The sequence below is a fragment of the Colobus angolensis genome, unplaced genomic scaffold (genome assembly GCF_000951035.1).
Source record: "Colobus angolensis palliatus isolate OR3802 unplaced genomic scaffold, Cang.pa_1.0 Scaffold32, whole genome shotgun sequence".
Lineage (NCBI taxonomy): Eukaryota > Metazoa > Chordata > Mammalia > Primates > Cercopithecidae > Colobus > Colobus angolensis.
In genome coordinates, this window is record NW_012116488.1 from 11543042 (window position 1) to 11554889 (window position 11848).

An 11848-nucleotide genomic window follows, 5' to 3' on the forward strand; every position below is an offset into this window, starting at 1 on the left:
GGAGAGCTGTTCCTCAAAGGAATTGAGACACTGTTTCCATAAAGAGGGTACAAAAACAAGAGATGTCTTCTACATTCAGACCTCCTATTTACAAAATGTAGAAAGTCATTTCTAGTCCCCAGGGTGACTACAAAGGTTAAATGCTATGAACGGCTCAAAGCACTCACAAACTGCTATGTACAACCCATACTAGTCACTGTATTTCTTCTTTCGTCTGGTCTTCCTCTGGGTAACTTGTGGACAATGAATGGGTTATCACGTTCTTTTTCTCTGTTAACCTCAGGTCTACTACTCACCAAGATAGTCTTCAAGGAAAATGAACCCCACGTTGGGCCTGGCCACTTTTCTGGCTGTTCTCCTCACTGTGAAAGGTCTTCTGGAGCCAAGCTTCTCACCAAGGAATTATAAAGCTTTGAGCCAGGCCCAAGGGTGGAAGGAAAGGAAGGCAGCCAAGGAGCTTACAAGGCAGAACATGGATTTTGGCTTTAAGCTTCTCAAGAAGCTGGCCTCCAACAACCCTGGCAGGAACATCATGCTATCCCCCTTGAGCATCTCTACAGCTTTCTCCTTGCTGTGCCTGGGTGCCCAGGACAGCTCCCTGGATGAGATCAAGCAGGGGTTCAACTTCAGAAAGATCCCAGAAAAAGATCTTCATGAGGGCTTCCGTTACATCATCCACGAGCTGAACCAGAAGACCCAGGACCTCAAAGTGAGCATCGGGAACACGCTGTTCATTGACCGGAGGCTGCAGCCCCAGCGTAAGTTTTTGGAAGATGCCGAGAACTTTTATGGTGCAGAAACCATCCTTACCAACTTTCATAATTTGAAAATTACTCAGAAGCAGATCAATGACTTTATCAGTAATAAAACCCATGGGAAAATTAACAACCTGATTGAGAATATAGACCCTGGCACTGTGATGCTTCTTACAAATTATATTTTCTTCCGAGGTAAGGCTTTTGGCATGTTGGTGTGGAACGAACAGGATGACCATTAGACTTGGGTTAAAAACCTGGGTTGGCCACTGTTTGTGCTTTGACCTTGAATTCATATGTCATTTATCTCTCAGAACCTCGCTTTTCCTATCTGTAAAATGGGTACCATAATACATAACTCATCATACAATTATCAAGATTTAAAGTGAAAATGTATGTGAAATGAGCTTTATGAAGTCTGTCATTTTCATGATTAGTGATTATCCTAACACAACATTGGTTATAGAGATCGGAATTACATTTTGTTCCCATCTCTTAGATGAGAAAAAAAATTCAGAGAGAGATTAACTGACTTACTCCAAGTTACAAAGCCCATCATTGAGAGTCAGGACTGGAACCCATTTCTCTTGGCCCTAGCACTGTGTGCTTTCCAGCACTTTAAGCAGACACCTGAGATAGTGATTGTGTTGATTACGGTGATGGTGATCACTTGGTGGGTCTTCTTATATATAATATATATGAATTCTCCTTATCAGACTTGATATATTTCCCAGATCTGATGGAAAGAGACAGAAAAAAAAGATGGAAGAATGTTTCCAAATTTCAGCTTTATCCCCCAACACCACACAGAACACATATACACAGACAGGTTGGCCAAAATAGGTGAGAATCAGAGGCCAACACCCATCGGCCCAGATAAAATCACTGCTGGAGTGTCAGGAACATGGTACTAAATATAAAAAATTGAGGGTTCTCAAAATCCACAGGCAGATTGATGGCTAAAGAAGAAAAAAGGTGACCACTGGCAGTCTAAAACCTCGATGTGCCTAAACCAGAGAAGGAAAGGGGAGAATATGGAATTTCCTGAAATTCCTATGTCCCCTAGATAACAACAGGAATAACAGTGAAAATAACGATGCTGATGATGACTAGCACCTACTCAACCTCACTATACACAGGCACTGAGCTGTGCTGCCTTATCCTGCTACAAGTCAAGGCATCCCTGTGAGGTAGCTGCCAATATCCTCATTCTACAAATAAGAACACTGAAGTCCAGGGAGATTGAGACACTTACCCAAAGTTAACCCTTGATAACCTTTTCGACAGGTAGATAGAACAGTGAAGCCAGGATTTGAACTCAGGGAGTTGGCCCTACAATGAGGACTCTCGAGTAGCAAGTTTGAAAGACCCAGGTCTGAGTTTATGCCCAATAGGTCAAGGTATCTTCAGAGTCCAGGCACCCAGGCTTCAGTGTTCACTGCTCTTTGGCAAGCTCCCAGTGGCAGCCTGTTTCATCAGTTTTCTTAGTTCCACATGACAGCAGCTCCTTCAGGACTGATTCAGATTAGAATCAAGCATTTCTACTCACATCAGACTCAATTAGCCCTCATTAATTGTAATGCAGTCCCCTCTGTTAGGACATACTCAGTGGGCTTTCTCAGGCTTAGGGGAACCTGGGCTTGTGGTAGTCTGCTTTTCCCCTCTTAATTTGGCAGTCTAGTCTTGACTTCTTTGGGAACTAATAATTGCACCTGAGCCCATCTCATCAGAAATCTGCAGGATGTGGTATGAGGGCAAGGACTTCCCTGATACCCCAGAATATCCCTTTTCACCCTGAATCTGTATGGACAGAGACTAGTGGTTAGATGGATTTAGTCACCTTTTCTCCCATGGGATAATCATGTCATTTTGTCTTTCTTCAAACTAAGCCAGGTGGCAACATGAGTTTGATCCAAATGTAACTAAAGAGGAAGATTTCTTTTTGGACAAAACCAGTTCAGTCAAGGTGCCCATGATGTTCCGTAGTGGCATGTACCAAGTTGGCTATGATGATAAGCTCTCTTGCACCATCCTGGAAATACCCTACCAGAAAAATATCACAGCCATCTTCCTCCTTCCTGATGAGGGCAAGATGAAGCACTTGGAGAAGGGCTTGCAGGTGGACACTTTCTCCAGATGGAAAACGTTACTGTCACGCAGGTAAAGTGGGTGCCTAGCCCTCGCAGCTTTTTCCTTCTCCTGTCTTCCCTCTTATTTCTTCTCTCTGAGCTCTTACCTCACGGCCAAGTCCTCTTCTGGCCTCTATAATAAACTTACATCATGGTGAGAAGTAGACTGGGGAACAAATCACAGGAATAGAGTAAAGTGCTTGACTCTTTGAGGGAGATTCATCAAGACTGTGAGAGCACAGTGATGGAGTTTCAGTGGAGGGTGGTGGTCAGGGAGGACTTCACAGAGGATATAGTATTTGAGCCAAGTCTTCAAGGCTGGGTGGCAGTCTGTATGAAAGGGGGACAAGCAAAGGAAACTGCAAGGACAAACACGGGCTGTAAAAGAGAGCTGTGAGTTGTGAGGAGAATGATGTTGTCAACTGTGGTGTCACAACAAAACCCGTGAAGTATCCAAAGTAAGTTGTACAAATAATAGTTGAAGAACCAAAGAGAGTAAATATTTTTCTTTTAAAACATAAACTGATATTAGAGTAATGCTAAGCCTACAGAATTCCTCCCAGGCACTTGCTTACTGATAGATTTTGGGGGAAGAGGTAAGAGTTGGTGTTGGGTTTAAGTCTTAGGGACTTACTGTCATTATGGACATACCTAGTGCCTTGAAAGTGGCTGGGCTAGTGGCCTCTAGTGGCCAGAGCAGTGAAGGGGATGTAGCAGAGTGGGCAGCTTCCACTTGGACAGGTGTCAGATGTCCCCTTCTCTGTTCTTCTCTTTCCCTCTTCCACTTTGTCCCTGTCATCATTCCCCATGCATCTCCATAAAGGTATTTACTGAGAACCTCTGCCACACCTAATGTCCTGTCAGGCACCAAGGATGGTTCCAGGAGAGGTACAGATGATCCTAGGACTGAGCTTAGTAACCCATGGGTGGTAACTGAACTGATGCAACTCTTTTCCTGTAGAATACGACCTTGGAGGCACTGCAGAATGCATCTCTTATATTTAGAGTGAGCCGCAGGCTCAAGAAAGGGAAATTCTGATTCTGAATGCTTCCAATAAAGTCACGGCTCTGGGATGGGGGAGCCCAGTGGCAGAGCATCCCGAGAGAGTTGCCATCCCTTGAGATCTGCGTAGCCTCACCCGCCCTTCTCACTGGGAACCAGGGAGCTGCAAGGGTTGGCAGGGTCTGACCACTGAAACAAAAGGAGGGGTCCAGGTTACAACCTTTAGCTGAGACCTGATTTTCTCATCTATGGTGTGTGGACATAATATTGCCAACATCACAGTACTCTTGAGAGAATTAAATGTGCCTTAGCAAACATTGCCCCACAGAAAACACACCCAAATGCATGTTCCTTTCTCCTTCTCCTTCCCATTGGCTAAAGAGGCAGAGCTCCAAGGTTCTCAGCAGAACTTTTGAACTTCTGGTTTATTGAATGACAGGTGTCCTGCAAATCTGACCCTCTTACCCTCAGGTTGAAGCTCTAGGGCAGCTGCTCCTCCACTGAAGAAGATGTTTCCAGTGGGAAGGGCAGGTGAGGCTGTGCAGATCTTGAGGGATGGTGGTACTCTCGGAATGCCCTGCCACTTAGCTTCCATAAATGTGACTTTATTGAAAGCATTCAGAACCAGAATTTTCCTTTTTCAAGCCTGCAGCTCACTCTAGATATCACAGATGCATTCTGCAATGCCTCCAAGGCCATGTTCCGTGTGAAAGGAGTCACATCAGTTCAGTTCAGTTACCACCCACGGGTTCCCCCATGTTGTCTCAACATGGGGACATCCCAAAGGGACTGACATGTTTCAGCCTGCACTCTACAGAGTTTTAGAGTTCATGGGGATGTCTTGGGAGATCTCCCTAACGAATTCGGGGCTGTAGAAGGTGAAGAGAAGGTGAGAAATGGGAGGAATGCCAGGTCTTCCACCCCACTTCATCTGGAAGTCCTGACTTTGTGAGACATGGACTCCAGAATATGACGTTTCCTGTAGGACTCAAATTACAGTGGCTTGAGACCCTGCAGTTGATTTGCTGGAACTTGCCGTCCTGACTGCACTCCAGTCCCATCTCCAAGCCATGTCTGATGATTTCCCCATGGGGCTACAGCTCAGGTGCTGCACTGGGGGCTTCACGTTCCCCTCACCGAGGCCCTCCGCAGCCCCTGGTGCTGTGACCACCATCAGGCCCCCACTAACCACACAGAGATGTTCCCTGGGCACTGCCACTATCTCTCTGGCTTCAGGCTTCATCTCCTTTTGCACCTTTACTCAAGAGTGGAATAGAACCTTCGAGATTTTCTGTAGGCCAGTGCCAGACTTCCTGGAGGTTTGGGAATAACAGAACCAAAGCTCTCACAGGAACCCAGGATAACTTAGAGTGCATAGAAGTGGCATCTTGTAGAGTCCAAGTGTAGGCTGCTCTCAGCGTCTTTTCCAGGGCACCTCCTTCCATTTATCTAGTGCCTGCTCTGCCTCCCCTATCCCTCTGGGACTGCTTCCCACATCTCCATGACTTGAGGCCAGGCCTCCTCACCAGGAGGGCCATGGAGGGGAAGGTTCCTCTCACCCCAGGGATGTCCTGCCTACCCAGTCACTTCTGGCCTTGGAATGACAGACAGGGTAATGTCTACCTTCCCAAGAAGAAACTCCAAATCCTCTTGCAAGACAGGGGGCTTGCCCACAGTCCTCAAGGAATTACATTTGGTTAGAACATGATAGGCAAATATTCCTGCTGTCTGAGCTCATTATTTCTGGGAGATAAGCAGTCAAGTTGCTTTGATCTACCAGTGAGAAGCATAGTCCGGACATCTCAGTGGTCCGCTATGGGGTGGACGGGCTATCCCTATGTGTTCTTCCTGCAGTCCCCTCCAGACGGGAGAAGACCCTGAGCAGAAAAATCACCTTTTCCCTAAAAGGAGTAACCAAGTCAACAGACACACACCAGTTTACATGTGGGTAGAACATGTCAGAATTTAGGCTTCGGATGACTTCCACCTGGCCTCTGTGCAGGAGGCAGACACCTGCTTTGGATTTGCATGATTTGAGGCCGGGTACTCCTCTGATTTCCCTAGAGGAAAAGCTCTATTTCCCAGGGTCCACCTTTAGGAGCAGAAAACTGCTGGTGGTTTTGAAACAGCCATTATCCTGTTCAGAAGTGTTGAGGGTCCACTCCCAGCCTGGGTGCCCCCCACACATTTCCGTACATATTGGTATATGCACTCACCTGCCAGCAGCAGCTGCATTTAATGCCTTCCCATGTTGGCACAAACTAAAGCAAATCTCCCCATTAACGCACGGGACCTAGGGCCCTTCGCTACGCAGGAACATCACCCTAGAAATCCACTCCTCACTTTCCTACATCAACGTATGTTTTTCTCTCTTCTGAATCATTTCCGTCAGATACAAAGATGCTCTTATCTTCCATCTCATCATGAAACCTCGTAGGGGGCCAGGGATAACTTACAGCTCATAGAAGTGGCTTCTATGCAAGAAGACAAAGCAGGTGTCTGCCTTCTGTGCAAGCAGACCTGTACGGCTTGTGCTGGCCTGCAGGAAATCTCAATGCTCTTATTTTTCCCAACATAAAAGTGTCTTTTGACCTCTGCTTTCCCCCAGTTATTCCCCCATTTCGTCACTCCCCCTTTGCAGGTGAATACCGTGAAGCAGTTGCCTCTGTTCACAGCCCCTAGTTCCTCTTATCCTTTCCTAAATCCACTCCAATCCAGCTTCTGCACCTACTTCTCACAGACAGCTCCATTCCCAGGGTCCCAAGGGTGTCTGTGTTGCAGGGTGCAGTCAGTCGCAGGCCTCGCTGTTAGGCTGGTTGGTGTCCCCACCTCCTTAAGGCGCTCTTCATTTGGCTTCAAGCTCTCCACTCTCACGGCACCTCCCACCTCTCCCCTCCTCAATCTCCTTCGCTGGAGACCCCTCTCCTCCTCCAGGTCTCAGAGGTGAGTGTCTCAGGGCTCAATTCCCAGCCTTCTTTTCTGTCTATACTTACTCCTGAGTGAGTGCACAGGCTCAGAGCTTTAAACACCATCTCTATTACCACGACTGCCATGCTTCTAGCCCCAGTCCCTGTTCTCCCCCAAACTCCAGAGTCATGGATCTTTCTGTTTACCCAGAATCTCCCCTGTGTGTGTAATTGGAGCTTAGTGTCAACACATCTAGAATGGTGTCCTGGTCTGTCCCCAGGGAGCCTCCCCAAGCCTGCCCATCTCAGTCAATGGTGACTCCATCTTTTTAGTTGCTCAAGCCAAAAACCTTGGAGTCACCCTGACCACTCTCAAATGCCTCATTCCATCTGTCAGGAAACCCCTTTAGCCTACAGCAAACTACATCTGGAATTTGGTATCTTTCCACTGTCTCTATGGCTCCCAACATCCGAGGACCACACTAGCTTCCAAATGGTCTCCCAGCATCAGTTTTGCCCATCCCTACTTCACACACACCACCACCACCAAGAGTATATTCTTAACAGAGGCGATTGAATGATCTTTTTAAATCCTAAGCAAGACTATGTCACTCCTCTCTTCAAAACCCTACAGTGACTGCCCATTTTATTCAGGAAGAAAAAAAAAAAAAAAGCCTAATTTGTCGAATTCCCTTGCCTGCCTCAAGGTTTGCTCAAACCTTGGACCAATCCCCGATTTCTGCAAGTTGACCTATTTATTTTTTTCCATAGCACTTACTGCCTTCTGCATACTACCGGTACATGTATGTAGGCTTAGGTGGTACTTTTTGCAATGTTGATTCTATCCCCTGTCTTCCCTGCTAGAACACACAGTCAGGGGCAGGGATCTTTGCCTGTTCTGTTCATAGATGCATCTCCAGCACCTAGAACAGCACCTGGTATACAGTGGGCATTTAATAAATGTTTGTTGAGTGAATGAATTAGTGGAAAGGTAAATTTGGGAGTCGTCAGGTCTGTGGATGATATTCAAAGCTGTGAGACTGAATGCCATTCATGGGGAGGGAGTGAAGGTGGAAAAGAGAAGGGGACCAAGGTCTGAGTCTTGGAGCAGCAGCGTAGCTGGTAGAGACAGGTGGGGTGGAGCCAGACAGGGGCAGGAGTGGTGGGGAAGGAGGAGAAGCCTCAAGGGTGAACTTGGAACGCTTCACCCTGGGGAAAGAGATTACTGGCAGGTGCGGCTCACTGGGAGTTGACTCTGGGATGTGGGGCTGGATGTCAACGGTGACTCTGGAAAGAGTTACTTCCATAGAAAGTTGAGGTCAAAGAATCGACTGCAGTGGACTGAGGCAATCGTGGGAGGGAGTGGAGATAGCTAGCAGAGACAACCTCTGCTACAAAGGGAAGTAAAGAAATGAGCTGGAAGCTGGAAAGGCAATTCAGGGCCAAGACAGATGTCTTGGTGTTAGTTTTTGAGGATCGGGTGCAGCCTTCTCCAGAGGAGGATCAAAGGGGCACTGTTGAAGGATGACGCAGGAGAGAGAGGACACGTAGGCAGGAATGAGGTCCTTAGGTAGGTGGGAAAATAGGGTGCAGGGTCAGGTGAACAGGAGTCCAGGGCCTGCAGGTACCTCAGGAGACCCTGGCCCCAGGCTCCGGGCAGGAGGCTGATCGCGGTTCAGCCACAGAGGATGTGAAGTTACTAGTTGGAGGGCAGGAAGATGGACACCTGCTAAGCGCCGACAGTCTGCTGAGCACCTTGTCTGCATTTGCCTTAGCACCCCTAGTGTCCCGCGGGAGGGATGAGGATCAGCTTCCTTCTCGCGTAAGTGACTTAGAGAGGGAAGGTCATTTGCCCCAAGTCACAGAGCTCATGAGGGGCAGAGTGGATTTGAACTCAGTTCTGTCTAGCTCCAGATTCTGGGTGCCCTGTTCCCTCCAGCGTCAGATATTCCGGGGTCAGGATGGGCTCAGGGCTCAGGCATGGCAGTGACTACAGTGGGGACATCATCAGTGACTGTGGCTGAAGGGGCTCTGAGACAGGGGGACTTGAGACTTGAGAACACTCGCTGTAGAGGGCTCTGGGGCAGGTATGCTGGGAGGCAGGGATACTGTTCAGATTGCTTACAGTGTTTTGAAACCAGGGTCCCAGGGTTAAGGAATCCCTCCTCATTCTGTGGATGGAGAGAGATTGGAGACCTTTGGGGCTGGGAGGACACATTTCATTCGTCACGTATCCTGAGGCCTACTCTGCAACACGACAGGACTTGACCACTCACCCTTGTTGTGTCAATTCCCCAGGGTCGTAGATGTGTCTGTGCCCAGACTCCACATGACAGGCACCTTCGACCTGAAGAAGACTCTCTCCTACATGGGTATCTCCAGAATCTTTGAGGAGCATGGTGATCTCACCAAGATCGCCCCTTATCGCAACCTGAAAGTCGGCGAGGTAAGCCTGCCTATCCTGGACTCCACTCCCTGCAGCACAGGGGCCTTCGCCCAGTCCTGGGCCAGAGCCAGGGTCACAGTGGCTGTCAGAGCCAGGACTCCACCACCAGTTGGGGTGGCCATGAATCCAGCTGTGACCCTTACCAATCCCATGATACTGGGCAAACTACATAACCTCCCCCAGCCTCATGCTTCCAGTCTTTAAAACTGCTGCTATTTTGGAAATCTATTCAATGTAGCAAACATTGATCAAGGCCTGGAACAGTTATCAGGCCTAGAAATGGTCTAGATCTAACCCAGACCCTCTCTCAAAGGCAACATGCTTCTCTTCTTTCTTTCCTTCTTTCTTTCTCTTTCTTTCTTTCTTTCTTTCTTTCTTTCTTTCTTTCTTTCTTTCTTTCTCTCTCTCTTTCTTTCTTTCTTCTTTCTTTTCTTTCTTCCTTTCTCTCTTTCTTCCTCTCTTTCTCTCTTTCTTTCTTTCTTCTTTCTTTTTTTTTGACAGAGTCTTGCTCTGTTGCCCAGGCTGGCGTGCAATGGTACGTCTTAGCTCACTGCAACCTCCACCTCCCAGGTTCAAGCAATTCTCCTGCCTTAGCCTCCTGAGTAGCTGGGATTACAGGCGCCCGCCCCATGCCCAGCTAATTTTTTTTGTATTTTTAGTAGAGACGGGGTTTCACCATGTTGGCCAGGCTGGTCTCAAACTCCTGATCTCAGGTCATCCACCCATCTTGGCCTCCCAAAGTGCTGGGATTACAGGCGTGAGCCACCACGCCCAAGGCCACACGTTTTGTATGAGTTGGCGTAAGCATGTGCTGCATAGGAAGAGATGACCAAGCAAAGGGGCCTGTGGCCTCTGGCAAAGGTGAGCACCTGATTGCCTGGGGCCAAAAGAGAGCAGCATATAAGTAGGGTCACCAAATTTAGCAGATTTCATACAGGATACCCAGCTAAATTTGAATTTTAGGCCGGGTGCGGTGGCTCAAGCCTGTGATCCCAGCACTTTGGGAGGCCGAGACAGGCGGATCACGAGGTCAGGAGATCGAGACCATCCTGCCTAACACAGTGAAACCCTGTCTCTACTAAAAATACAAAAAACTAGCCAGGCGAGGTGGCAGGCGCCTGTAGTCCCAGTTACTTGGGAGGCTGAGGCAGGAGAATGGTGTGAACCCGGGAGGCAAAGCTTGCAGTGAGCTGAGATCCGGCCACTGCACTCCAGCCTGGGCGACAAAGCAAGACTCCGTCTCAAAAAAAAAAAAAAATTTGAATTTTAGATAAATGATGAATAATTTTTTTAGTGCCAATATGTTCTGAATATTGCACAGGACATACTTACACTAAAACATATTCATTGTTTATCTTGAATTCAAATTTCACTGGATGTCCTGTATTTCACCTGGCAACCCTACTTTGGGGTTAAAAAGGCATTGAAGGAGGGGAAAGATTTCGACGAGCAGAGATTGGTGCAGCAGTGTGGCCAAGGCTGGAGGGTTTTGGATATCATGCAGTAGTGGGTGGTGGGGATTAGGTGCTTAATGGAGATGAAGTGGGAGGTTCAAGCCAGTCTGGGAAGGATCCAGCTTGCCAAGCTGAGCCTGCTGCTCTGAATCAGATGGCACAGATTCCACTGTATTTTTCACGTTGACATAAGAAACACAGTTACTAGAATTTTCTCACTTTTGAGCTTTTCTGCCACAGACTTCCCACAAACATTCAACACCAGCTCTGAAGGTCTTGTTGAGTTTAATGGCTCTGTAGTTCTGTAGTTACGCTTGTTGATATCCTGTGATTCTAACACAGGATACTGTCCTGTTTTCTGCAAGGAAAATTGTGAGAATTTTGCAGACTAGAAAGAAATGTGCAAGGATTTCACACATACCCGTCCGCTTACCAATACTGATCACCTGTTTACAGATGTTGATGCCTTTGGAGTGGATTTGGGATGCAAGTCATCTCAGAGCTAATCCAGAATCCTCCTCCCTCTTAACCATCCACCAGGTGGATGAAAGGAGGTGCTGCAGGCTTCAGGGTGGGGATACGACCACCTCACTTTCACCCAACTACAGCCCAGTAGACCTTTTCTGCCATGGCTATGGTTGATGCTTCCCTGTAACCCATGAGAAAGAGAAGCAAACCCCACTCCATCTCTCCCCACACCGACCCCCGTAACTGATGCTCCCCCGCACCATCTTTTCCTTCACGCGGCATCTGCTTGTCGAATATTCTCCAGCATTAATGGCAAAAGAGCCAGAAACCCTGGAGTAAACCAACTTACCGCTGTGCTGGACAGCTTGGACCAAGTTGTCTCCCTTTCTGATCCTCTCTGGGCCTCCGGCCCACCATGGTTGCTGAGCAGCTTGGCAGTCCCTGACTTTGCCCTTGGCTTCCACAGGCTGTGCACAAGGCTGAGCTGAAGATGGATGAGAGGGGTACGGAAGGGGCCGCTGGCACTGGAGCACAGACTCTGCCCATGGAGACACCACTCGCCGTCAAGATAGACAAACCCTATCTGCTGCTGATTTACAGCGAGAAAATACCTTCCGTGCTCTTCCTGGGAAAGATTGTTAACCCTATTGGAAAATAAAGGAGAATTCCTGCTTGCCGCAGACCCCG

The 11848-nt window shown here is 48.0% G+C and overlaps 1 protein-coding gene across 1 annotated transcript; it reads left to right on the top strand.

Annotated features, from left to right (window-relative positions):
• The first annotated feature begins 305 nt into the window (after window positions 1–305).
• SERPINA12 (serpin peptidase inhibitor, clade A (alpha-1 antiproteinase, antitrypsin), member 12) lies at window positions 306–11848 on the top strand. Its single transcript, XM_011951527.1, has 4 exons — window positions 306–950; window positions 2645–2915; window positions 9092–9239; window positions 11628–11848. Exons 1-4 carry the CDS (start codon window positions 317–319, stop codon window positions 11817–11819), a joined length of 1245 nt encoding a protein of 414 aa, XP_011806917.1. The 5' UTR covers window positions 306–316; the 3' UTR covers window positions 11820–11848.